This window comes from Bacillus rossius, chromosome 1 (genome assembly GCF_032445375.1).
Source record: "Bacillus rossius redtenbacheri isolate Brsri chromosome 1, Brsri_v3, whole genome shotgun sequence".
NCBI classification, from domain to species: Eukaryota; Metazoa; Arthropoda; class Insecta; order Phasmatodea; family Bacillidae; genus Bacillus; species Bacillus rossius.
In genome coordinates, this window is record NC_086330.1 from 264376394 (window position 1) to 264403875 (window position 27482).

Below are 27482 nucleotides of genomic sequence, written 5' to 3' on the forward strand. Positions count from 1 at the left end.
AAATTTTAACATGGCTGCATTCCTACCAGTTTACATGGAATGGATTTAAATACTAGTATTTCATATGTTACTGTTAATTCCTGGTAATATTTACCCATGAGCTTATTGGTTTATATGTTAAATTTATAATTATTAATTTTAAATATTTTTGCTTTTTTTTTGTAACCATAGAAACAGAGTAAATGAATAGATACATCTTCTGTCATAGAAGTTGCAAATGGCGCTACCCACTCGATCAAAGCTGGTGTTTTGATTATTTCATAAATGTTGCGCCGGGCGAGTGTCTGTGTTTGTATTAAAATCTTTTAATGCAATGAGGGACGCTGTGTTAATAGACGCATTTGACTTCTAATATTAAAGTTTTGATGAGATGGATGTCAAATATGAATTTCCATTTATAACTTATTTGCTAGACAATCTTTCTTTAAATGTCAAGGAATACCAGGTAATTTTACGCAATTATACCATTAAACGCGGTTTGATAATTATTTAATTTGAATTTTGGTATATTCAATGGTTAGGTATGTTTAAAAATGTTTAAAATTATCTCTGGTAATCAGCTGTTATTTGTTTTGTACTGAAAGGTAATTTTACGCAATTATGCCATTACACGCTGTTTGATAATAATTTAATTTGAATTTTGTTATATTTAATGGTTAGGTATGTTTAAAAATGTTTAAAATTATCTCTGGTAATCAGCTGTTATTTGTTTTGTCCTGAAAGTTTTGTGAACCCTTGCTTATCGTTGTGCGTAGAACAATATGAAATATTGGATAATTTCTAAAGGAAAGTCTTATTTCACTTTTCCTGTTGAGGGTTGGTGTAAAATTATTGTAAATATTACGTCTAATGTAAATATAGCGACCTAAATTCTTGTGCTATAATATGTAGTCAAAACTTTATCAAGAGAGATTCTCGTGGATGTTTTCCGCCCTACTATTTTTTTATACGTGTTGCAAATTGATCCTATGGTTCTTCATAGGTTCTAAGTGAGGTTGTTTCCACATGTCATTGAGTTTTAATGTTAAGACTTTTTCACCCGAGTTAGTTTTCTATGTCAAGTGAAGTTTGATTAGTATTGTTCAGTTGATAAGATATAGGACATTGTGTGATAATTGATATGATGAATTCTACTGCTGCTAGGTACCTTCCTGTTGGCAAGCAATCCTCACTTTCCTCGTTAACACTCTCCTCATCAAAATTTCATCCCTCCAGTCATACTTACTAGTAGATGGTGTTTTCCTTTCTCTGTTTTCTTCACTCAGAATGTTTCTGGGGTTTTCCTTGACCTGCACTTAGACAACCCTTTACTCCTTTCTCCATACTTTCCCTAACCCCATGCCCCTTGCATGTTTATAACTAGGGGCTTCACCTATGTTATTCCGTACAATAGTAAATCCTCTGTACCACCGTCAAAATCTTTCAGGTATGAAATTTTAAAACAGATAGTGGAAAAAATTATTAAATCAAAATGCATAGAAATTTATGGTTTACAATAGTAGTAAGAAATATACGTAGTAAAGTTGCATTTTTTTCCCAAGTAATTCACACCAAAATTAAATTATATAATATAATTGCAGTTGGCTTATCGAAATGGAACAATGTATATTATAAAAGTAACACTCACTATATTCGAAATAGTTTTAATGTCTCTTCTGACATAACGTTTGTGTGTAAGAACATTCTTTAGTTGAAAATGGTATCTGTTTAGTAAATGTCATTCTCGTGTGTACCCACATATGAGTGGCTCGTTCTGTGTGTTTCTCAAAAAATAACTTTACATTTGAAAGGCTAGCTTGAATATAGGATGAAAGTGTTAGCAACTCATCGTTGTGTTCCTAAATACAAGTTGATAATGTAATTGATATCTCTTTACTCAGTGGAAATCATAGGCTTAAATTGGTTTTGTGATTCCAATAAAACAGTATGGTTTGAATGTATTTTTTTTTTAAAGTTCTGAACTTTATTCAGGGTAAAGAGTCTGTTTTACTTTTCAAAATAAATTTAGTATTTTAATGTAAATTAGAAATTTCTGTGTATTAATTAATGCTTGCAGGAACAGTGGTTGTGCAGTCATTATGCTATGTTGTTCTGGTTGTTTTAAGTGAACTTTGAGTGCAATTTTGTATTACCTTTGGGGTTGTTTCTTGTTTAAGAATAAATTAGTTTAAATTTTAATTTATTGCTGTTGGACTGTTTGTTACAGAGTCGTAAAAGTGAAAACATTATTCCTACTGCACTACCCATATAAATGTTTCGAAGGTTATGGGAAGTAATACAACCAATCATTTATTTATTGAACATTGTTACATACCAACTATTTATTTATTGAACATTGTTACATACCAACTAATGATGTAAAACCTTGATGTAAGGCACTAAAGAAATACAGTTACAGATAACTATAACACATATAAAATAAACTGAACACAAAACACACTACAATCAATACAAAACAAGACAATACAATAGGGAGGTATGATGGGAGTTAAAACATCTAAGACATCAAATAGTCAAGTAAAGGATACAATAAAAATCCATTGACAAGAACAGAAATAGCATAGCAATAGCAATTGACTTAAACAAATGGGACATTCCATGTCAGATCAACACACTTTGAATTAAAATTTTACCTCACCATTTTAGAACTTCTTCAAATTTTGTATAGTGGTAGTATGTACTAAGAATAAGAAAAATATTAAATTTTTATTTTTTATCTCTAACGGTTTCCAAAATACAGCTATGTAAAGTTTTCAAAAAAGCGCTCAAAAACGCTGGACGAGCGTTTTTGAAATTGCTCTAGAAGCTGTTCTAATTAAGCTAGAAAGGTGGGAGTGGTGTCATTTTACTCCATTTTTAATGGGCTTTCTTATGAAATATAACACACCATAGGTTGTCATAAAATTTTTTTTTCTAAACTTAAAATCAAAATTTTGATTTTGAATAAAACAAAAAGTGCGTCCCAAAAAATTTTGAAAAAATTCTTAAAAGTAGGTTGTACTTATGGGAAGCATGTGTCAAAATTTCAAAATGGGCATGCAATGGGTTCAATAGGTAAAAAATATTTGAAATGAGAGTTGATTTCTAAAATCAGTACGGTTTATGTAGTGTATGGTAGTATTAATTGTTTGTACATGAACAAATAGGCATTCCATTTACTTACTGAGTACAAATTCACTTGTTACTTGACATTGCCTGAGTTATTTTTAGTGTCTCTTCAGCTGTAAATGTATAAATCCTTCCAGTAGGAGTTGTAGGATCAACTTTGCAGAGGACGTCCGTTACTGATATCCACAACACATCAGGCTTCCTTGGATATGAAAATGAAGCTGCCGGTCCAGGAGGGTGTAAAAATGTTACTTTTAATTCATCATCTTCTTCCTTCTTCTCCAGAACATAAGCAACCCACCACTTTTCATCATACACTGCCGTTATGTAGCCATTTACATCACTTATTTGCAATTTATCTGGTGATTTTTGAACAGCTACAGTGTCTTCAGTTTGACTTTCCGAAAAAAATATCACTCTTAGTTTTGTGAGACTCAATGGTTCAGGTATAAAACAGTGGAATTTTTGAGTACCCTTAATAGTAATAGCCTGGTTGAAACACTCCTCCAGAAACTTTTCAGATTCAATATGATCTTCTTGGGTTGAAAAGGTAAAATGTATTCCATTGATATTTTGTTTTGCCCATTCATAAAGTTGAATGGCTGTCAGGATTTGACTGTCATATGGCCGCTGTAGACTAGCTTTAGCGGCTAGTCTCTTGACCGTGCCACCAATCCCATCACAAGGGCCCTTTCCATGAGCCGTAGCTGAGAAATGCCATTCAGTTTCAACATCAAAATCCTCTTTATGGTAGCCAAGTTTATGAAGTTTTTTTTGTTTTTATATTGCCCAGCACACCCGTCAGAGTAATAGAAAATCTTCTTTGGTAATGCCTGGAAATGTTTTGTCAAGAATTCAATAAGTTTCTTTTGAAACGTATAAACAGACACGGTATTGTGCTCGAAGCAATCTGATACCACAACAAAACTGACATGTTTGAGTTTGTCTTCACTTTTGTAATAAATTACAAAAGGGTGAAGAGTTACATGTTCATTAGCCCAGTGGTAGCTCTGAGCCTCGTCTTGTACCACAATTGTGTAGTTTTCGGAAAAGTCTAGGTTTATCACAAACTCTGATTCATCTAAATTTTCTTTTTTATCATTGATGAAAGCAGACTGCATTTTAGCAATAAAATCATGTTTTATTAGAGGTGAAAGTTTTTCCAAAAAGAAAGTGATAAAGTCTTCTGAAGATTTGTTTAAAGTCTCAAGAGTGCAACAATCTACAGACACCCATTGGCGAAAGGTGACATTTTCTATCAAATTTTCTTCAAAGGCATCTTCAAGAATTGTTTGTATAGGTGTAACCCCAGGACAATCGGCACATTCACCCATGACACATGTTATTGCTGGTGGATTGCATTGCATTTTGACCATACACTGCTTGTACGACTTCAATTCACCATTAGTTAGAGTTCCTAATCGGGCATTTTCTATAATCAACTTCACATTTTGGTGGATAGTACATACGCACACTGCATGTGTGCCACTTTTGCCTGCTAAAATACATTGTTTTGGTCTTAGTTCAGCAAATTTAGAGAATCCTACTTTAATGTGGGGGGATTTCTCCTTGAACAGAGTATAAGCTTCCTTCAGATTACACAAGATAAGACGTTTTGATATTTTGGTTTTATTTCCATTTGCCTCAACAACTGATACACAATCTTTTATGCCGGGCATTGCTCTGCTGATTTCATCATTTAGATAAAAGGAATGAATAGTATTTACAACATCTTCTGAGAGCATCTTACCAGGCTTGGGATTGGGAGTCTCTAATATACCTTTCTCTTTTAAAATTTTTTTTGCTTGTCTTACCATATAGTTTGGCGCATTAAATTCCCTCATAATCTTCCTTATCCCCCAACCCTCTGGGAGTTAAGTAAGTATCATTAATTTCTTAACACGATTGTTTGAAACGGAAAATTGATCTTTGAGGTTTTGTAAAACTGATTGGTCAAGATCGTCCTCTTGACTGGATGATGATGGATCTGCTGCTACAAAAAGTTTTCGTTTCATTGCAGAGTGAATTTTTCTTGCTTTGGTTGTTGCATACTGCTTGGATTGGATTTTCCTTTTGTCAATAGGAGACTCTTCTAGCTCCAAAAGAGAAGTATTCATGTGATCTACTATTATTTTCGAAATAGAAAAGTTAGGGTCCCTGTCTGAATCCGAACTGGACATTTCATCATTCAATGCCACTAAGCAAGGCTTAGCTGAAGGGCCAGGTTGATTGGCATTTAAGTTTGTCTTCAAAGCTGTAATTTCTTTCCTACATTTATTGCAAATTTTAGCTTCCTTTGGAATTTCAGGATATAAACTGCACATCCATGATGTGACATTTCTTAATGTCTTTTTATCCCTGACTGTATGATTTTCTTTTTTTAAGGGATTAAAACATTGTAATCTAATAAACACAACTTTTTTCTCCATTTTTTAAAGTCTAAAATTTAAAATTGATTAAAACCGTTTTGCAATTTACAAGTTTCAACAAAAAATTGTCTTTAAATAATAATTAATTGAATAAAAATATTGACATGTATAATGTACATTACATAACTGTATTATCATTAGTACTCACTACTGTCACACATTACTAGTAGTTACACTCACTAATACTTTATCACATCACTGTTCTCAGCATAACTACTGATTCTACTGACAAGAGCACCAGACTCAGACGAACTGCTATGTGAGCTATTCTTGTGAGGTGCAGGTCTCAACTTGTCAGCAAAGCTTGCCCCCTCCCCCCTCAGGCCCTCTCCTTCCTGCCTGCTGGAGCAGATTGATTACAGTCTGAATGTTAGTCTTAAAACTTTCTAGCTTATTCTTTACTGTTTTTTAAAAATTACTTGAATGATACCTACATATTTTAAAATCCACTTATATAAAGACATTAACTAATAAACAGTCACCTCAATAATAAATTAATATCAATACGAACTTTCCCGAAGGTACACGATGTTGTTGTCGGGATAAATACGACCATACTGGACCATACCATCATGGCGACCCTCGATTATCGCTACATTGCCGCGTAAACAAAGTTTATTAATTTTTAAACTAATTCTAGTTTACAGTTTACAGTTTTCATGTAGTTATTTTTCAAGAAGAGACTCTGCAAACTGTGCGAAGTGAAAGAAAACTTCTGAAACATTTTATTATAACCATAACCATAGCCATAACTACCAACACCTATGTTTGTGTAGATTTATTATAGATAGTAAAATTATTAGCATTACTGATGTTGGTAAAATAGAACATAGTAAAATATCTTTATCAAATTAAAATTCCCAAACTCTCACCTTTTTGCAGATAATATTTAACCATGAAGCCATAATCTGCCCATTTTGAAATTTTAACTTATGCTTACCATTAATATAGCCTACTTGTAGGAATTTTTTCAAAATTTTTTGGGACACACTTTTTGATATATTCAAAATCAAAATTTTGATTTTGAGTTTAGAAAAAAAAACTTTATTACAACCTATGGTGTGTTATATGTCAAAAGAAAGCCCATAAAAAATGGAGTAAAATGACACCACTCCCACCTTTCTAGCTTAATTAGAACAGGTTCTAGAGCAATTTGAAAAACGCTCGTCCAGCGTTTTTGGGCGCTTTTTTGAAAACTTTACATAGCTGTATTTTGGAAACCGTTTGAGATAAAAAATAAAAATTAAATATTTTTCTTATTTTTAGTACCTACTACCACTATACAAAATTTGAGGAGATTCCAAACTGGTCATGTAAAATGGGTGTGTTGATTTGACATGGAATGACCCAAATGGCTAATATATAGATTCAATTTAAAGTTTATTAAAATTGGAAATCAATCTATAAATAAGATCATTGTTTTGAAGAGTTTAATTGTAATCAATTGTTAAACTGGGGGATTCTCAATCCAGTATTTTCAACGAAATGACATTTAATTTTAGCATTGTAACAATTCAGTAAGATATGAGCATCTAGGTAGGTTCGGCAATCATGAAAAGAAGTCAGTGTTGGATACTTAAAATTTTTTTTGTATTAATAAGTTCAATAATTTTATTTTGAATTATTTTCGAGCTTAATACTACCAGATAACAAAATGTTACTTCAGATAATATTACCATATTCTAATTTAGATCTGATTAGTCCAAAATAAAAAAAAAATAATGGAATAAGAATTAGTTGCATAGAAAGTAGTGTATTTGATAAAAGCAATGATTTTATGGGAAGTTGAAGATAAATAATCAATATGTTTATGAAAAAAATAATTTGGAATGTAACAGGATGCCAAGATCTTTAATGGAGCAGGTAATGGAAATTAAGATGTTATCTAATTTGCAATCAAATTTAATAGGGTGGTATTTCCTGGTGTAAGTTATCATAGTTTTATTAGTATTGAGTGTAACTAAATTTGTTTTGCACCATTGGTTTACAGCATTTATGTCAATTTGGATTAACAAGCAGTCATAATAAGTGATAAGGCACCTCCCTGAGGAACACTGGAACAAGCATTGTATAAAAATGAATTATGATTGTTTATAGATAGAAAAAGTATATATTACTGGGACAACTGGAAAACCAATTGACATAGATGTCACATTAACCTATGTTAGATAATTTAAAAAGTAATAAAGAATGATTCACAGTATCGAATGCCTTAGTAAGATCAAAGTAACAGGAATCAGCCTGTCCCCGGTTAATTACACTGCATCATAGATTAGGATTAAGAAAATAAATTAGATTAGTTGACCAGATCTGAAGCCTTGTTAATTACAAAATAGTCTATTTCTAATTTGAAAATTAAGAATTTTGAATATAATTTATTTCAAATATGTTAGAAAAACTGTTACGGTATTGGACGATAATTAGATACATTCAGTTTAGTACCATTTTTATGTAGCTATGGAAATCACCTTGGCTAGTTTCCATAGGTAAGGATAAGTATTAGATTTAAAACTAGCATTTAATGTATGTTGCAATAATGGATCAAATAATTGGGAGCAACCCTTCAAAATAAAATTAGGAATTCCGTCAAGACCAGATGATTGATTTGTTTAGGGCCTTTATGCCCCAGAGTAAAGTTTTTCTTAAATATAAGATACAGGTATGGTCTCAAACAATAAATAAGAATTATGAAAAGGTTGATTGAAGGTATTAGAAACATAGACATTATAAAAATAGTTTGCAAATACATTAGCTAAAACAGCCAGATTGTCAATAAGACACCATTGATTTTAAGAAAATGGTTTTAGAAATATCCTATTTTGATCAATTTTTACATATCTTCAAAATATTTTTAGGATTATGCGTGATATTATTATTGTCAGTGTCCAATTAATTTTATCAATTTTAATTAAAATTTCCGCTTGTTCACAGAAATAAAAAAATTGAGAATAATGGTACATTATATAAGTTCTTCTGAGATTTCAGTGCTTGAATTAGTTTTGAAAACCAAAGAGGATAATTAGTGGCTTTTATCGTGGCTATTGGTATAAAAAAAAACTTAAATGTTATTACATATAACATTTTTCAATTGATCTGCAAGATCATTAACAACAGTAGATTAAAAAAAACCTGACCAATCATGATTTTTGATAGAATTGTAAAAACCAAGAAAATTTGTTTTTGTAATTAAGAAATGTAGTATTAGAGTTATTGTAATAATAGAAACAATAATTTTTAATATTGATGATTAAAGCAGGTTATTGATCTTCTTTGATTAGGGCCTCATTTGCACAGGTTACTCAACATTAAGAAATATTTTAAAAAAGATCAAGTAGGTTTTTAGAAGCTAGAGTTGTTTTATTAAATTGAGTTATTCCAAGACTAGTAGCAAAATTAAGTAAAAAATTAGCTTTGGTTTTAATGTGAGGCTGCAAAATGTTGTCAGTAAGATTATTAGACCAATAACATCAGGAATATTGAAATTGCTAAGTATCAATAAATCATAGCGGTAATAAGATTTTCTAATAAGAAATCAAAATCAGTCATGTGTCATGTCATGTCATGTCATGTCATGTCATCAACTGTTTCCAGCCTGTGGCCGGGTCAGCCAAGTAAATTGCCTCAATCTTCCTCCGTCCTTCCACCATTCCTCATTCTTCACTTTATTCCAGTCTTCTCTCTCTTGCACTCCTTTAACTAGGCTATCTACACCTTGGTTTTCCTCAGAGTCTTCTTCCTGTGTACTTCAACCAAAATTTTCCTAGGCAGCCTCTCTTTTTCCCATTCAGTTGACATGGCTATACCATCTCATTCTCGCTTTTTCAAAGATCTCATCCACGTCCTGTACTCCTGCTCTTGCATGCACTATCTCATTCCTGATCCTGTCTCACCTCGTAACTGACAACATACTCATAAATTTCATTCCTATTGTTTTGATTTTCCCAGCATATCTCTTATCTACAGTCCAAGTCTCTACTCAATTATTGACTATATGGGCACGAGGTAGATATTGTACAACACTCCTTTTCACTTTAATGACACTTCCCTCTTCCGTACCTAATCTCTCACACACAGTTAGACTGCATCCCCTTGTTGTCCTCGCCTTACAATTTCCACCTTGTTTTTGTTCCCTCCCTCCAAAACACTTCCTAGATACTTGAAGGTTTCTACCTGGGTTAACTCAACACCATCTAATTCAATGCATCTTCTAACATAATTTTTGTTCCTCGTCATGCCCATTACTTCACTATTTTGAGTTGAATTGCATAACACATTTCCTCATTTCCTCACTCCATGTCTTTAACTGCTCTTTTACTACATCTTCCATTTCTCCCCAAATCATAAAATAATCAGCAAAGTATTTAACTTTATCTTTCCTGCTCTAATCTTTCTTCTAGTCTCTTCATAATCATCTCCATCACTGTTATAAATAGCACTGGGGTCAAAGCACTATCCTGCTCCACTCCTTGGCTTGTTTAAACCACTATATCATCCCTCTTCCAGTTCTCACCCTGCTACTGTTTCCCTTATACTTACTCTACTTATTAACTCTTTCTTAATCCCAGCTTCTTCCATAGCCTGCCAAACACACTGTCTTTTCACACTGTTGTATGACTTCTCCACATCCAGGAATATCATTACTATATTCTTCCCAAATTAATAACTTCTCTTCATCAATTGTTTGGCAAAAATATCTATGGTAGACCTTCCTTCTCTAAATCCATGCTGCTGCTCATGCTATTTGCCTGCCATGCCCTTCCTCAACTTGTTTTCGAACATCTTCTCATACACCTTGAGCCGTAAATTAGGGTTTTAGGCACATTTTATTTAAAATTTTGTAATCTTAAATATTTTTGGAAATTTATTTTTTTCTCTCATCTTATTTTCTTTACGGCCAGGCCCTCAGCCTCTGTTCTCAGAGGCGAGCAGATTTTCTTTCCCAGCCTCATGCTAGGCTAGCATTCTGGCTAATATTTCTCCCGCCTCCAGGCACGTCGGGGGCCGGTAACTTTATTTTTTCGCGTGACTACTTTTGCCTAGAGCAGCTTGTGAAGCAGTGCTGAGCCCTGCTAACTCTGTCACGAATCAGTATAAGGTTCACTAGCAGCAAGACACGACAGGAGAATCCCGTGGACCTTGCGTCCCACAGACCATGCGTTTTTTGAAGCCATCTCCCCCTGCTCCCCCACCCTTTCTTCTCAGAAGTGAAGCTAGGAGCGACGACCGCACGGGAACGTTAACCGAAGTCAAGGCCATCTCAGGCTTGACAGCCGCAGTTACGATTCTGGACTTTAACGACATCTAGCGACGGCTGTGGTCACTAACGCCACTTGTGGGCGTCGGCAGCGCCGACACTACTGCGCTCGCGCGGAGGTAACGACAACCTTTCTCCCCCTTATGTCTCGGGCCGCTAGGTGGCACCTCTGGTTACTCCATTACCCCCTAGCTTGGCACTCTCGTCGGTCACTAGTCGATTTATTAGTACTTCTTCTCGCCACCAAAAGATAGCGCCTCAGTCGCGCAGTCACTCCAGTAAGATCTAATTATTTATGCCGGACACCTTCGGGTGGGCTCGGTAATTTTCGGCTCAGAGCCTACCCCCATCCCATTCTCTAGAGACCCCACGCTTATGATATTCTGGTGATATCCCGCTCTGAAGTTACTTCGGTGCGCGCCTCCTGACTGACTGGTACCGTTTATATCTGCGATCTTCGGCGAATCATTGACATCGCATCGTATATTATGTAGTCTTCTCAGACTAGACAGATGAAGTCCCTATCTATAATTAATAGTAACCAGTCAGTAGTTTAGTTAAAAGTAGAGAAAGTTAGTATTTTTTATATATATATTTTTTAATTAATCATGATGACTTCCGTGTCTACCGCGAATCGTGGTTCGAGTTTTCGGAGACGAGACGCCCTCTCCTGAGCGCCAGGACCAACACCCTGTTTTGGTAAGTCTTGACGTCATCCCCCCTTTAATTTCCCTCCATTGGCCTTTTGCGCCATTTAAGTATACTGTCTGGAAACAGGTCTAATTCTTTGGAATTTGGACTTCTGTTTCAGACAGGGTTCCAAGTTTGGGGCAACCAAAATCCTTTGCCAGAACCTCTGGAGTCGGTTCCTGAGCAGAATCCACCATCTTTAGGCCTACTACCTCGATCACCGTCTACCTACAGCCCCGGGTGATACCCGCATAATTCTATCATTTTATTCACGAACTCAAAAAAAATAGTGTAACCCAGTTAAGACAGCGGACAGTAAAAGCAGTTCGAGGAGAAGAAATTTATATTATGTTTTGCAAGGACTATATGTACAACCTTTAAAGTTACCAATGTTGATTTCATTCATGTTTTTAAGTATTGTTATTTTTGTATAACATTCAGGGCCGGCCCGATAGTCAATAAGTTCAAAGAATATAATATAATAAGTGTAATTGTGAGGAATTTAAGTAAGATCACTTATCAATGAAAAACAGATGTTACTAAGGAAAATTTAATCTATAAAAAAGAAAGAACAATGATTAATAAAATAAGGCAGTCTATAGACGTAACGGTTGTTTTTATTTAATTAATCTATAATAACGATCCCTTTTTCTCCCTAGTGTTCGTAGGGAGTCTCTAAATTTGCTTTGTTTACTCCTAGTGTCGCCTCTGTTGTTGACTTTTTATAGTAATTAATTGAGGGCCCCAGTATTCCGAGTTTCCAAATATTTTTAACTACTTATTTAATTATTCTTTAAGACACTTGGGGTATTACAAAATGGTAGCAGAGCGTGGTTACATCTATAGGCATACCTAAGTTGAAAGGTCATACCTGAAATTAAAAGTAAAAAAAAATTGAATTAAAAAATTTTATTTTAATGTTTTTCTTGGTCATTTAGAATTTTTTTGTAGTAAATAATTTGTGAACTGTCCGCTGATACACTTAGTAGCTGAATTGACCATTGAATTTTAAAATTATCATAAGTTTTGCTGCACTTTGGTCTCTGTGTTTACATTTGAGCGCGCGCCGAAAGGCAGCTGGCTGCCCGCCCACGCAACTCAGCCCGTGCGCGTGGCTTATCAACAGAAACGTGTCCGCTGGACAAGATACACCCTTCCCCCCACACCCCTAGTTAAAGGCGCTGCGCGCTAAGGTCAGTCCTGCCGGCTGACGTGACGTTCATTGTCGGTACCGTGTTGTGGAAGCTAACCTGACAGCTTGTTACACCCAGAGTACACTGTTCATTTCCCGACGCGCGTAGTAGTAATAATAATAATAATAATAAATTATGAAGGCACATACTTCCCACGCAATAAAGCAATTGTTTTAATCATAAGCTAGATTTAAGTGTATACCTAAGTTTAAAGTTTAAGAGATAATTTTAAGAGGGTAGTGTTTTGTTTGTGTAATACTATGAATCCGGACAGGATGATTACTCCGGAGCTATTACTAGTAGATGAATTAAGTTACGAGTTGCAGTTGCGTAATTTACCAACTACTGGAAATGCGCAAGAGCTGCGAAAGAGGCTTCGAGCCGCAGTACGTGATAAGTTATCTACCTCAGTACATAATCTAAATTTAGAAATACTCGAGGAATTCAACATAGCTTGCTCCAAATTTTACGACATAGCTGCTTTCGTAAGTTATTCAGATGTGGAAGAAAATTTGCCCAATGTAAAGCGACACATTATGCGATTAGAGCATGTCACCAGACGACTGGATAATCTAGTGGTACTTTCCGCAGATGTGCTCAATGGTGTTTATCGAACAGAACTAAATCGTTGTCTGCAACAGACAAACTCCTTCCAAATTAAATTGAAAGCTAGGGCAGCCCAATTGGAAACTCAACAAGACCTCCGGGCCAACATTGCCCAGACAGAAAACCTAGTAATAGAATCACTAGGAAATGTAGAGAGTGAAAATCCGGACGTTCCCCAGGAAATAAGGCAACCCGACACACAAGTGTCTTGGTGCCAAACAAGGCAGGTTCCGCCCATTTCATCAACATCTCAATCATTCATCGCATTTTCAACCACTCCCATCCCGGCAGCCACCACTCAAATTCCCTCAGGCATGTATGTTTCTACAGCTCCCATCACCAGTGTCACATTTTCCGGTAACTTGCCTGCAAATCCGCATCCTTTAACACAACAAAATTTGTTTTTCCCCATTCGCCACAAACCAGCCATATTTTAATCCATATTCCCAGTTTCATTCTTTATTGACATCCGGGCAAGGAACTCCGATCCCTACCATCCCTACCGCGCAAATTGCACATCCTTCACCCCCACCTCCGCCATCAACGCAGAATCAACCAGAAACAACATTACCAGTTACGCCAAGGGCGGCTGAGTATAGCTGTTATGGGAAAATTGCCCATCCAGTCGAGAGATTACTTGTTGGTTTTCCAGAAACAAGTGGTCTTGACCCAGATAAATTAATCAAATTTATAAGGCACTTACTTAAAATCACACAGAAAGGGGGCATTCCTGACAAACAGTTGTTGGAGATAGTTTTTCCCTACACCCAACCACCACTGAGTGAAAGAACGAGTCAAGCTATAGAAAATAGTTATTCTTTTGACAAATACCACGAAGAAATTTTGAATTTTTTTATACCTGCCAGACTTTTGACTAATTAACGTTTGGAATGGTACAACAGGCTACAGCAAAGTAATGAAGCATTGCCGCACTATGTAGAATCAATCAGAGAAGCCGCGGCGGTTCTCAGATTGGGCGTATCAGAGAGCGAAATAGTTAGTTGCATAGTAGACGGACTAAATCAGGCAGAGCGCTCACGTGCTGTTTTCCAGGCTAGGCCACGGAGTTTTGTAGAACTAGATCAACTTTGTATACAGGCCAGGAGTTACGAATATGCAGACACTCAGAGAAACAGGTCAGCGAAGTCCGTGGATAAGCATGATTCTCAGGCAGAAACTGCAAATAGTTTTCCATACACGAAACAACAGAATAGCCACCCACAACAGAAAACAAACTACTACAGAAATAATAGGTACGGTTCAAACAAGAACATACAACAACAAACACCTTTCTGTAATTATTGCAAGCAAACAGGACATTACATTGAGCAATGTAACCACAAAAATTTCAAACCAAATTTCAACAAGGCAAAAAACGCGTAAGGCGGGTGGCCAGGCAAATTTCTACCTGGTCCACCTAAAACTTCATCCGAGAGGAATTTTTCAGTGAATAGTGTGCATACTAACGAATCACAAAAACAAGATGAAAATCAAAAAAGGCACAACACAGGAAAACAAAAACACAAGAAAAATAAAAGAAAGAAATACACAGATAAACACAGGAAACACAAACAGAAGATCATAACACAGCAAATTAATCATAAAGAAAATTCTGAGAAATTCACAAGAATTTGCAAAACATGTGTTAGCCTGACTAACAAAGGAAAACGTAAGTGTCACAACATTTTCGGTCACGTCCGAACTGTATTTCCATACACTAAAGCAATGTTTGGCAAAAATCAAATTATTGGTCTGATAGATACAGGAGCTACTCGAAGTTTTATTTCAGGTGATTTGTTTAGGGAATTACAGAAGAACAAGCAGGTTCTGAAAACAGAAGTCACGGATGTGCGCTGTTTTACTGCAGCGGACGAACCAATTAGTATATCCAAAGTGGCTATAGTGAAAATCAGGATAGAATTATTCACTTGGAATTTCCCTTTTCTTGTGGCAGAAAACTTAGTCACGCAGCTTATTCTAGGCTCCGACTTCATCGCAAAACAGGTATTTTGATTGATCTACAAGCAGGAAGTTTTGTATTTAAATTGAATAAAAATCTTGTCATATCATTCGTGGAACCTGAAAATAAAAGGTCAGGACAAGTTACTAATGTTTCTACCAACACTGACGAGAGAAATTCTTTGTCCCTGGATCATCTCGAGCCCAGTAAACAAGTTGCTATTCAAGATTTGTGTAATGAATTTTCAGATGTGCTAACTAAGAAATTAGGTCGAACTAACCTAATTGAATATCAAATTGAATTGACTGATACCACGCCAGTCAAATGTCACCCTTATCAACTTTTAGGTCCTAAAATGGAAATTATGAGAAAACACGTACAGAAAATGTTAGATAATAAGGTAATAGAACCTTCTAATTCTCCTTTCAGTTCACCTGCATTTCTAGTGCCCAAGGGCACGGAACAACGTTTCGTCACTGATTATCGGAAACTGAACAAACAGATTAAAATACCGCAAACACCCCTCCCAGACTTGAACTCGGCCTTTCATTGGTTTAGTAAGGCCAGGTATTTCAGTGTGTTCGATCTCAATTCGGCGTACCATCCGATCCCACTCATGCAAGACTCAAAATCTATTACCGCATTTTGCGTACCTTGGAATCTTTACCAGTATAATGTGGTACCTTTCGGCTTGGCCACAGGTGCTCAAGTACTCACACGACTTCTTGAACAAGTAGTAGGAGATTTTAAATTTAAATTTGTTTACAATTATTTAGATGATCTTGTAATTTATTCAGAAAGTTTTGAGGAACACATCCAGCATCTGACTCTTGTCCTTGAAAGACTGCGCAAGGCAGGCCTCACTGTAAATACAAAAAAGGTAAAATTTGCTGCTTCCGAAATATCTTTTCTTGGACATTTGGTATCACACAAGGGTGTTACAATTGATCCAGAACGAACACAGGCGATCAGGGAATTCAAACCACCTAAAGACGCAAAGGGAATAGCTCTTTTTATTGGCATGGCTAATTTTTATGCCAAATACATACCAAATTTCGCCGAGCATGCGGCACCTTTGAATGCATTACGTAAGAAAAATACACTTAATATATTTGGGGTCCTGAACAAGACAAAGCATTTAATTTCTTGAAAGAAGCCATAGCGAATCCACCTGTTCTGCGCATGGCAGATTTTAGTAAACCCTTTATTTTACAAACAGACGCCTCAAGTGTTGCTATAGGGGCGGTATTGTCTCAGGAAATAGACGGTGCCAGGCAACCCTTTGCCTTTGCCTCACGTACATTAACTTTTCAAGAAAGGAAAGCATCTTCAGTGTATGAATTGGAATGTTTAGCAGTAGTTTTTGGTAATGATAAATTCCGACAGTTTCTGGAACATAGGGAATTTCTATTGGAAACTGATAATCAGACACTCGCCTGGCTGTTAGCTCACCCTAAACAATTAGGAAAACTTGGAAGGTGGATCACCAAAATTTATTCTCTCAAATTTAATATTCAACATATTCGCGGTACTCAAAACATTGTGGCTGACACACTTTCTCGAATGTTCGAGAACCCCTCCGAAACAATCTCTCAGGAGGAACCTCAGATTTCGTGTCAGGCACTCCTAACCGATTTCCCCTTAGCTTTTCAGGACATACAAACACATCAACAAGCCGACCCATATTTGGAAAAAATAATTGAACAAGTTAAATCTGGTACAGCTCCGAAATTTTATAAGTTAGCTAAAGGTCTTCTACAAAAACGTACACAACAGTCAAGGCACCTTAAAATTGTTCTTCCACAAACTCTGCGTGATATGATTTTCACATATTACCATAGTTCACCTCTCGGTGCCCATTTAGGTATTTATAAAACCATTCAAGGTATCCGACGCCATTTTATTTGGGAAGGAATGCACCGGGACATTACACAGCGAGTTAAGTTATGTAAGCTATGTGCACTAAGTAAACCTGCATAAAATACACAGTACGGTTTTCTTGCCTCAGAAGTAGCCGAAATACCTATGCAAAAACTTTTTATTGATTTTGTAGGGCCATTTCCTCAATCCAAATCCGGACACTCTATGCTTCTTGTGGGCACAGATGCTTTTTCGAAGTTTGTTTAGCTTATCCCACTCCGTAAGGCTACAGCTGACACCACTGTGCGTGCATTACAAAATCACATTTTTAAAACTTCAGGATTACAGAACATAATTGTATCCGACAACGGAACACAGTTTACATCCAGAACTTTCAAGAACATGTGTTTCTCGCATGGTATACAGCATGCGACAACATCGCCATACTACCCTAAACCCTCGCACGCGGAGAGATTTAATAGAAATCTTCGTTCGGCGCTCATAGCGTTCCACGCGAATGCGCAGGAAAAATGGGACAGTTATTTGGTGTGGTTACAGATGGCATTTAATTATGCCCGACATGAAGGACACAAATCCACCCCATTTGAGATTATGTTTACTTATAAGCCCAACACACCCCTTTCCAATCTTTGGTCTCTCGAAGACCTACTGCCGGATGATCCCAAGGACATCACGGAGATTTGGAGAAAGGCGCGTAGGAATTTAAATTTGGCTCACCAAACAAGTCAGAGAAGGTACAATAATTACCGCTCCCCTAAACCCCTATAGGGTAGGTGACACGGTAATGTGCAAAGCACACCCGCAGAGTAAGGCCATCGATAAGCGATCAGCCAAGTTATCGTATTGCTGGACTGGACCATTACAGATCCAACGATTTCTAACCCCAGTGACTGTGAGTCTAGCCGACCCCAGTTCCGGAGAGTATGTGACACGAGCGCACATCTCCCACCTTAAGAAAGCGCATCCGATTTTAAAATAGGAGCGATTACTTTCTCTAAGCCTTGGCATGCCATATATATATATATATATATATATATATATATATATATATATATATATATATATATATATATATATATATATATATTCAAGACTCAATAAGGAGTTTAACTGAAGAATACAAAACCTAGGTAGTAACATTAAGTAACAATAAAAATCCATGGTACTAGTTTGTAAGAAAACCTAATATAAGGTGTTAGTTTAAGTGGCCACTTAAGTTAATAATTTTATTTAAGTTAATGTTAGTCATTAAGAATGTACACATTAGTTCATAAGAGTGTTTAATCTTTTTTTTTGTGTGTTAGCATGTAAGTAGTAGGATACAGGCGAACCTGGTAACTCGTCCTACTGAAGTTTTTTTTTTTTTGCTTTTCCCTAATCTCCGCTTTAACGCGGGAGAGTATGTGCCGTAAATTAGGGTTTTAGGCACGTTTTATTTAAAATTTTGTAATCTTAAATATTTTTGGAAATTTATTTTTTTCTCATCTTATTTTCTTTACGGCCAGGCCCTCAGCCTCTGTTCTCAGAGGCGAGCAGATTTTCTTTCCCAGCCTCATGCTAGGCTAGCATTCTGGCTAATATTTCTCCCGCCTTCAGGCACGTCGGGGGCCGGTAACTTTATTTTTTCACGTGACTACTTTTGCCTAGAGCAGCTTGTGAAGCAGTGCTGAGCCCTGTTAACTCTGTCACGAATCGGTATAAGGTTCACTAGCAGCAGGACACGACAGGAGGATCCCGTGGGCCTTGCGTCCCACAGACCATGCGTTTTTTGAAGCCATCTCCCCCTGCTCCCCCACCCTTTCTTCTCAGAAGTGAAGCTAGGAGCGACGACCGCACGGGGACGTTAACCGAAGTCAAGGCCATCTCAGGCTTGACAGCCGCAGTTACGATTCTGGACTTTAACGACATCTAGCGATGGCTGTGGTCACTAACGCCACTTGTGGGCGTCGGCAGCGCCGACACTACCGCGCTCGCGCGGAGGTAACGACAACCTTTCTCCCCCTTATGTCTCGGGCCGCTAGGTGGCACCTCTGGTTACTCCATTACCCCTTAGCTTGACACTCTCGTCGGTCACTAGTCGATTTATTAGTACTTCTTCTCGCCACCAAAAGATAGCGCCTCAGTCGCGCAGTCACTCCAGTAAGATCTAATTTTTTTATGCCGGACACCTTCGGGTGGGCTCGGTAATTTTTGGCTCAGAGCCTACCCCCCTCCCATTCTCTAGAGACCCCGCGCTTATGATATTCTGGTGATATCCTGCTCTGAAGTTACTTCGGTGCGCGCCTCCTGTTTGACTGGTACCGTTTGTATCTGCGATCTTCGGTGAATCATCGACATCGCATCGTATATTATGTAGTCTTCTCAGACTAGACGGATGAAGTCCCTATCTATAATTAAGAGTAACCAGTCAGTAGTTTAGTTAAAAGTAGAGAAAGTTAGTATTTTTTATATATATATTTTTTAATTAATCATGATGACTTCTGTGTCTACCGCGAATCGTGGTTCGAGTTTTCGGAGACGAGACGCCCTCTCCTGAGCGCCAGGACCAACACCCTGTTTTGGTAAGTCTTGACGTCATCCCCCCCTTTAATTTCCCTCCATTGGCCTTTTGCACCATTTAAGTATACTGTCTGGAAACAGGTCTAATTCTTTGGAATTTGGACTTCTGTTTCAGACAGGGTTCCAAGTTTGGGGCAACCAAAATCCTCTGCGAGAACCTCTGGAGTCGGTTCCTGAGCAGAATCCACCATCTTTAGGCCTACTACCTCGATCACCGTCTACCTACAGCCCCGGGTGATACCCGCATAATTCTATAATTTTATTCACAAACTCAAAAAAAAATAGTGTAACCCAGTTAAGACAGCAAACAGTAAAAGCAGTTCGAGGAGAAGAAATTTATATTATGTTTTGCAAGGACTATATGTACAACCTTTAAAGTTACCAATGTTGATTTCATTCATGTTTTTAAGTATTGTTATTTTTGTTAAACATTCAGGGCTGGCCCTATAGTCAAAAAGTTCAAAGAATATAATATAATAAGTGTAATTGTGAGGAATTTAAGTAAGATCACTTATCAATGAAAAACAGATGTTACTAAGGAAAATTTAATCTATAAAAAAAGAAAGAACAATGATTAATAAAATAAGGCAGTCTATAGACGTAACGGTTGTTTTTATTTAATTAATCTATAATAACGATCCCTTTTTCTCCCTTGTGTTCGTAGGGAGTCTTAATTTGCTCTGTTTACTCCTAGTGTCGCCTCTGTTGTTGACTTTTTATAGTAATTAATTGAGGGCCCCAGTATTCAGAGTTTCCAAATATTTTTAACTACTTATTTAATTATTCTTAAAAACACTTGGGGTATTACAACCTTTGCACAGTGGCTAATCAGAGTGATCTCTCAATAATTCACGCATCTTTTTCTGACGCCCTTTCTTAAACTTTGGCACTATTACCCCTTTACTCCAGTCTTCTGGTATGCATTTTTATTTTCAAATACACCTCATCACACTAAACAGTCAATTAATTCCTACTTCGCCTGCTGCTCTCATCATTTCTACAGTCAGCTCATCCATCCCTGGAGCTTTGCCATTCTTCTCCTTTTCATTGCTTTCTCTACATGATTCCATGTGATATCCTCATCATCCAACTCTGATAATACTTCCTACTCCTGTTTCTTCTTCCTTCTCATTTCCGCCTGGGTTCAGCAGCTTTTCAAAATAATTACCCCACAGTACCTTTTTCTTTTTTTCTGTCTCCACCATTCTTCCATCTTCAAGTATCATTTTAACTGTCTGACTGACCATTTTTTTCCCTCCTACTTTGTACTCTGATGTATAATAGTTTCTTACTTCCTTCTACCTAATTTTCTAACATCTCTTTCCATTTTTGCATACATTTATTTCTCTCTTCTTCTACCACTTTCTTTGCTTCCATCTTCGTTTCCTTATACTTACTCCTTTTCTGTGATGGAAAGTAATCAGAATAAATCTTTGATGTTAAATCAGGAGGCAAATAAATATTACCAAGTATTAGTGATTTAGAGGCAGAAATTTTAATTTTTAGCTAAATAGCTATAATTACAGGAAAATTTTTTTATAATGGGGTGAACAAAAGGGAGTTTAAATTTATTAATAGCGATTAAAACACTTCCACCTCTTATTTTCTTTGTGAGTTTGGGATTATTATTATTTCTGAAAATTGAATATTGGTAAGTAAAATAATGAGAATTTATACTATGTTCATTAAGCCAGGTTTCAGTGAGACATAAAATCATATCAATATGATGAAATTAATAGATTTTCGTAAAATTCATTAGATTTCGTTTGTAGGCCTGTAACATTTTGACAGGCGATATTCCACTCTTTTGTGTTAAGATGCTCCTCCAGGCACCAGGTTTGAAGAAAATGCAGTGGGACTGGCTGGAGGAAGAGTAGGTATAGGCCTGTTAGTGATAACAGGCTCCGCTGAGGCAGCTGCGTTGCTGGCAATTTGCTCGGGGGGAGGGGGGGGGGGGAGAGTGAGTTTCCCATAAAAAGGACTTATGAGGCCAGATAACAATATTGTTAAATCATTTGAAGACAGCTTCAGGAACAGAGACATGAAAGGATGCATAAGAGTTGTATTTGGTTCATAGTTTGGTTACTTTAACTTGAGACATGTTTAGTTCATGGGTTCCAAAACAATAATAAAAAAAAATATGAAGATAAAAAATTCACAGAAGACAAGACTGAATCAGCTGATGTCGGACCAACGTAACCAACAATGAAACTAAACAAGTATTATGGACAACACAAATACAACAGCACGGACAAAAAATGTTCAACATATAAATATCATACAGCAAAAGAATTCCGTTGAAGGAACTTAGTCATGGAAAAAATAATATAACAACACAGAACACAGTGGGCTAACGACGAGACAGATTAAATGCAGGCAGACAACAAACATGGACAACACAGCAATAATATAAACACAGCGATGAAGATAAACAAGTACTATGGACAACACAACATCCATAGTACTGACGAACACAGAAGTATTCCAATTAGAACAGTTGTGACGTTTCGGGAACTTATCTGTTCCAGTCATCAGGCACAAACAGACTGATATTGGACACTGGAAAACTATGGGTTTATATATGTTAGAGCTCCTCTCCTTACACAGCCAATGGCAGGTGAGGGCTATCCTGATTGGTCACGTACGAAAGGGGTGATATTATTGGCTGATGTATTGCTGTGAGGGTTGTTGGTTTGCAACTGAGTTGTGTAGTAAATAGGTGTCTTTTTTAATAAAAGGTATCCATATATATTTTTTAATTCAATGCTTTGTTGACTGATAATATTTCTATTGCTGACAATAAATGCTGATTCCTTAAGTTTCCTTTTAGTTGGGTATTCTTTCTGTACGAGTGGTGCAGCATTATCCCAGAGTATTCTATGACTATTGTCTGAGGCATGTTCGGCAAGTCTAGATTTTTGAGTTTCACCCTTCTTTATGTTATTTTTGTGCTCCTTAATGCATGTTGAAAGGGCCCTGCTAGTTTCTTCTATGTACATACAACCACATTCACAGGGGATCTGATACACACAGTTCTGACATTGAAACTTATTTATGGTTGGTTTTACTTTGATAATCATGCTTTTGATAGTAGTAGAGTTCCTAAATGGTGGTAGAGTACTTAAAGTATGTTATCAAAAGTTAGACTGAAGCAAAATATTCCTGTACTTAAAATTTTATAGGTATCGTATTGCATTACAGACACCCTTTTCTTTGTAAATACGTAATAATACAGTATGTCCATAAAAGAATGTCCCAGTTATAAATTTTAATAATATTGTCTCTTAAGTATTTTGGTTCAAGGTCACAATGAAATAGTAACTGGATGCACATGCGTGAGTAATGTTTTTTTTATTTTCTTGCTTGGAGTGCCACCAGCACAAAATGGCTTCTCCTGAGCATAGTGTTTTGTGTTCTGCAATTTGCCAGAAGTGAATCTGTAATTTCAGCTCAACGTGCATTTAGTTTAAAGTTTAATTATGATTCCTTATTGCAATCTCTTTGTTTGAGAGTGATTGAACGTCGAAGTCCCTGACCTTTGGATTGGTCGTAGTGGTTGAGACAACAAGAGTTCTTTTTTGCTGGCTTCCATGTTCACCTGGCATAACACCATGAAATTTTTTCCTTTTGGGGCTTTATAAAAGATTGTGTCTACGTTCCGCCGCTACTTAATGTTTGCCAGAGTGAGAGACAGAATTTGAGGCTATCACTTTCATTACTCCGGGCTTGTTAGTCAAAATGTGGGAAGAATGTGTGCCATATAACTAGTGTGCATACTGCATATTGAACATTTGTAAGAAATGCTAGGTTAGTTTACCTTCACTTTGATGTATGATTTGTTTTAAATAGTCTAAATTAAACTGTTATATACCATTGAAACTGGATATATTTTTATGGGCAACCTGTTTTGTGGTTCAACGTTCAAATTATGAGAGATTAATTACTGCCAGATTTGATCTTATTACGGGACTGTGTCACTTTTTTCGTCGATTGCAGTTTAACTATTTTAGCCACAGTTTATTTATTTTAAAAACAATGTATTTGATGTCATCATTATTGAGAAACTATTAAGAAATAATTTAATACAGCATTTACCTGTTTAGCTTCTTCTGTAGTTGAGCACCCATTGAACGGGCCTATTTTGGATTATTTCTGGAGGATTGGAGCGATGGTTGATGCAATTTGATATCAGAGACTTTTTTGAAAATAATGCTCATGTATAATTTGAGCTAGAGTTGCTTATAACTATGTTTATAATTAGTTATGTTAGATTGCTAGAAAAGTGTTCTTGTGAAATTTTTCTGGTATTTTATCAGAAATTTTTCAGAGTTATTCATAAATAGAAACACACAAATAAATTATAAAAACTTTTTTATAGGAACACACTTTTGCATTTATGATATTAGTAGGGATGTGCCAAGCATCTGATCCATCACTGCACTCCATGTACCCTTCACTGCAGTCCTAGAGTGAGGGCACTATAGTATATGTAAAGCATGGGCATCATTGAATCTTGCAGTTTTTTTTTACAAGCTTGTACTGTGATTCTGAGTGAGGTTGAATCTGATAACACTGTCTTTCCTCTCTGTTTTATTGTGTATCCACTGTGTGCTCCCACTTCTCTGTTGCAGACTGCCTACATAGTCGTAGTCTCTTCCATCTTTTCTCTTGGGATCGCGTTCATTCTGCTGCTGGTTCGGAAATGGAAGAACAAGGGTGAGTGCATTGAATTGTGCATATCTGCTCTGTGTGTACAGCGTGCTTGTGCCATGACCTAGCTATAACGTATGTAATTTTATACTTTATTTTAGACATTTTCGTATTCAAGACAAATATTAGGAAGACAAAATTTTTGAGAAGAGTGTTTCAGAATATTTGTGGTTCAGTTTTATTCTGTTGTTCTGTTTTGATTATAATTAAGTTAATCAAGGTGGCTGGAAACCTGAAAACCTCAAAAAGTGAAATAATTATGTTATCTGTCAAGGAAGTTTGATTTGATAAGTTAAGTTTAATGATTTCTAAACCAGTATTATGTAGAACTATAATTAAGTAATATTTTACCATAGCCACTGCATTGCAAAGTTTCAGGCTATGAGCAGGACATTGATTTGAATATTGTAGCAAGTACATGTTGAGTTATAAAGCTAGTGAATGATAACACTTTTTGACTTATGTTCATTTAGACCAGATCTGTCTTTTGCACATTACATTGATTTATAATTTGCCAATAGAACTTACTGTTGTAAATGATAAGTGAATTTCTTTACAAATGGTATTCCAACTGTGTTGTGATTCATTAATTATTTTAATGATCTATTCACGATACATAAAACTAGCAATCGTATTGAAAATCAAACATTCAGCATTTTAAAATGTAAATGCTTATTCATTCAAAATCTTAAATCTCATAAATTTCTTTACCAATTGCTCTGAAATTTTGATACAACGTTGCATTCAAAAAGGCACATGTTTTTATATACCCTGTCACACCTTTGACAGGTAAAAAGATAGAGAAAAATATAGATAGGTAAAACATAGATTTTTAATATTTTCATTGTGATTGAGTGCCCTATACGTAGATGATGTATAGATATAGTTATATAGAGCTGAGATAGAGAGATATAGAGGGAGATATAGATATATAGAGACAAAGTATTATAGACCCAAACTAAATTTTATAGTTACCTTAGAAAATACAGTTTGTCTTGTCACTAGTCTATGGAACATTTAGCAGCATGCAGGCGCTTCCATTCACAAGGTCTGTACAAATACTATAAAAACCATTTTGAGACAATAGGTTGTGGTGTGCTCAAAACACGCAGAATCACACAAACATGAATTCATTAATATTCTGAAAGAGAGGCACAGACATTTTGAATAAGGACATTCCATGCCAGATCATCCAGGGGTGTCCACCCCACCATCTCAGATTTGGATGAAATTTGGTACATGGCATCTTCAGACAAATATATAAACTTGTATTTTTCATTTTTGGAATATTGGCTCTAGTTTGGAATTTAAAACCCTTCAAAGTTTCCCTCTGTTAGTGGAATTTTTTTAATCCGCAACCAAAGACGAGTGACACATTTTGCTTCAACTTACATTTGTAACAACAGTTATTAATATAGAATTGTAAAAATTCTCCATACTTATTCAGAATTTTACGTAGATTTCAAATATCACTCGTAAAATATAATTAAATGTCCAGAAGTATGTGCAGTTTGTTATAAGTGGAAAAAATGAATTACCAAAAATTGTAAACATCAGTTCAGTAATCCTATTATAACTGTTTTATATTAATCTTTACAATCTCGGGCTTGGTACCATTAGAAAGAGAACAAAATTTGCTACGAAACGGTGAAATAAAATTTTGTGGATATTTATCTTTGTTCTTTATAAAAGAAAATTCTTTGTGAAAAAGTGGTTAAAATGATTATAAATCAGTTTGAAGTGTACAAAATAATTAGTACCTACATATAAAAGCAAATATGTAGTAAAATAGTTATTGCAAAAATTTTTGAAATAATGATTTAGCCTTGTTGGAAATGCACATTTTATATACTGTAGGCCTATATATGAAAAATTCAAATGAAACGAAGAAAATGTTTGAAGAAAAGTTGTTGTTCAATTGATGATTGGTTACTCAATCAGTTTGCATAATATTGCATCATCTTTCTTAAATGTAGTTGATGTAATATATTGCATCATCTAAATGTTTACTGTAGGGTGATCTCACAGGTTGTCCAATGTGTGGGAGTCTTAGGAGCTGTTATTTTTCTGTGCACTTCAACAAGTTGTCTGGAATTATTTAATCTATGACTGTTAAAGTTGAGTGTTGAGTTTTAGCTGGTTTTATTTATTTATTTTTAATAAGTTATTTGCTTCATATTTTTTGACTGAAGTGGGTAAAACAGTCAATTTTTCACAATCTACAATGGCTACCAGTCTTTTTATTAATTATTATGGGTGTCATGTAAATACATACACAGACAAGAAGATAATTCTTAATATTGCTGAACTTCCTGATGAAGAAAAAGAAATTCTGCTTTCAAGGATAGATGGATTCACATTGCATTTAAATTCAAGTATATGTTCACACCACTATGCATCACTCATTAAATATTACAGGGAAGCTTTTAAAAAATGTCGTGACCTAGCAAAGAAACATAAAAGGTCTATAAAAAGTGTCATAAGACTTATCTCTTCAAATGGTCAAAGATGTGAAAAGGAAAGCTGGTGTTTTGTTGGTTCCTGGACAAAAGCAGTGTTCTAACTATAGAACGAATTATTTCAAGAACTAGAGTCCTAAAATTTACAGAGTAATTCTAATCAAGAGAAAGGCCCAGACCCTCACAGGCATACACTTACGAAGGAACACTTACTGACATTACACCATTTGTAAAGGAAGATTTGAATTCAAGCATGAGTACTCTTGATGTATTACCGTTAAAACTAAAAGGACTTTCAAAGTGTTCAAAATTAGTGTATGTTAAAAGAAAGATAGCTGAAGTCATAAGTAAAGTGAAATCAAAAGTAGTAGCAGTTTTGAAGCTACCAGAAGATGAATTGCAGTTTGAAGGAATTAAATACCACACTCATTTGTCTCTAAACAGCAGTCAAACTTTCTGAAACAGAGGAAAGAAAACATTCAGCCAAATGAAATACTATTTTTCATGAAATTTGCAGAAAACTATTCTTTTGTTATCCAAGACGATATTCAGTCATATCATTAGGTGTGTTCTGCTTGCACATTACATCCAGTAATTGTGCACTTCAGAAAGGATGGAGAAACATGTAATATG

General features: G+C 35.8%; 1 protein-coding gene across 12 annotated transcripts in view; it reads left to right on the forward strand.

Moving 5' to 3' along the window:
• The first annotated feature begins 201 nt into the window (after positions 1–201).
• LOC134527552 (neuropathy target esterase sws) overlaps positions 202–27482 on the forward strand; it is a 231478-nt gene continuing 204197 nt past the window's right edge. For 7 of the 12 annotated variants that reach the window (XM_063360328.1, XM_063360332.1, XM_063360333.1 and 4 more), the window contains exons 1-2: positions 217–445; positions 24312–24396. In XM_063360328.1, coding sequence (XP_063216398.1) covers positions 371–445; positions 24312–24396 — 160 coding nt within the window. In that variant the 5' untranslated portion in view covers positions 217–370. Of the gene's footprint in view, positions 446–24311; positions 24397–27482 lie in introns of all 12 variants that reach the window. The other 5 variants (XM_063360331.1, XM_063360340.1, XM_063360330.1 and 2 more) reach the window with 3 other exon arrangements.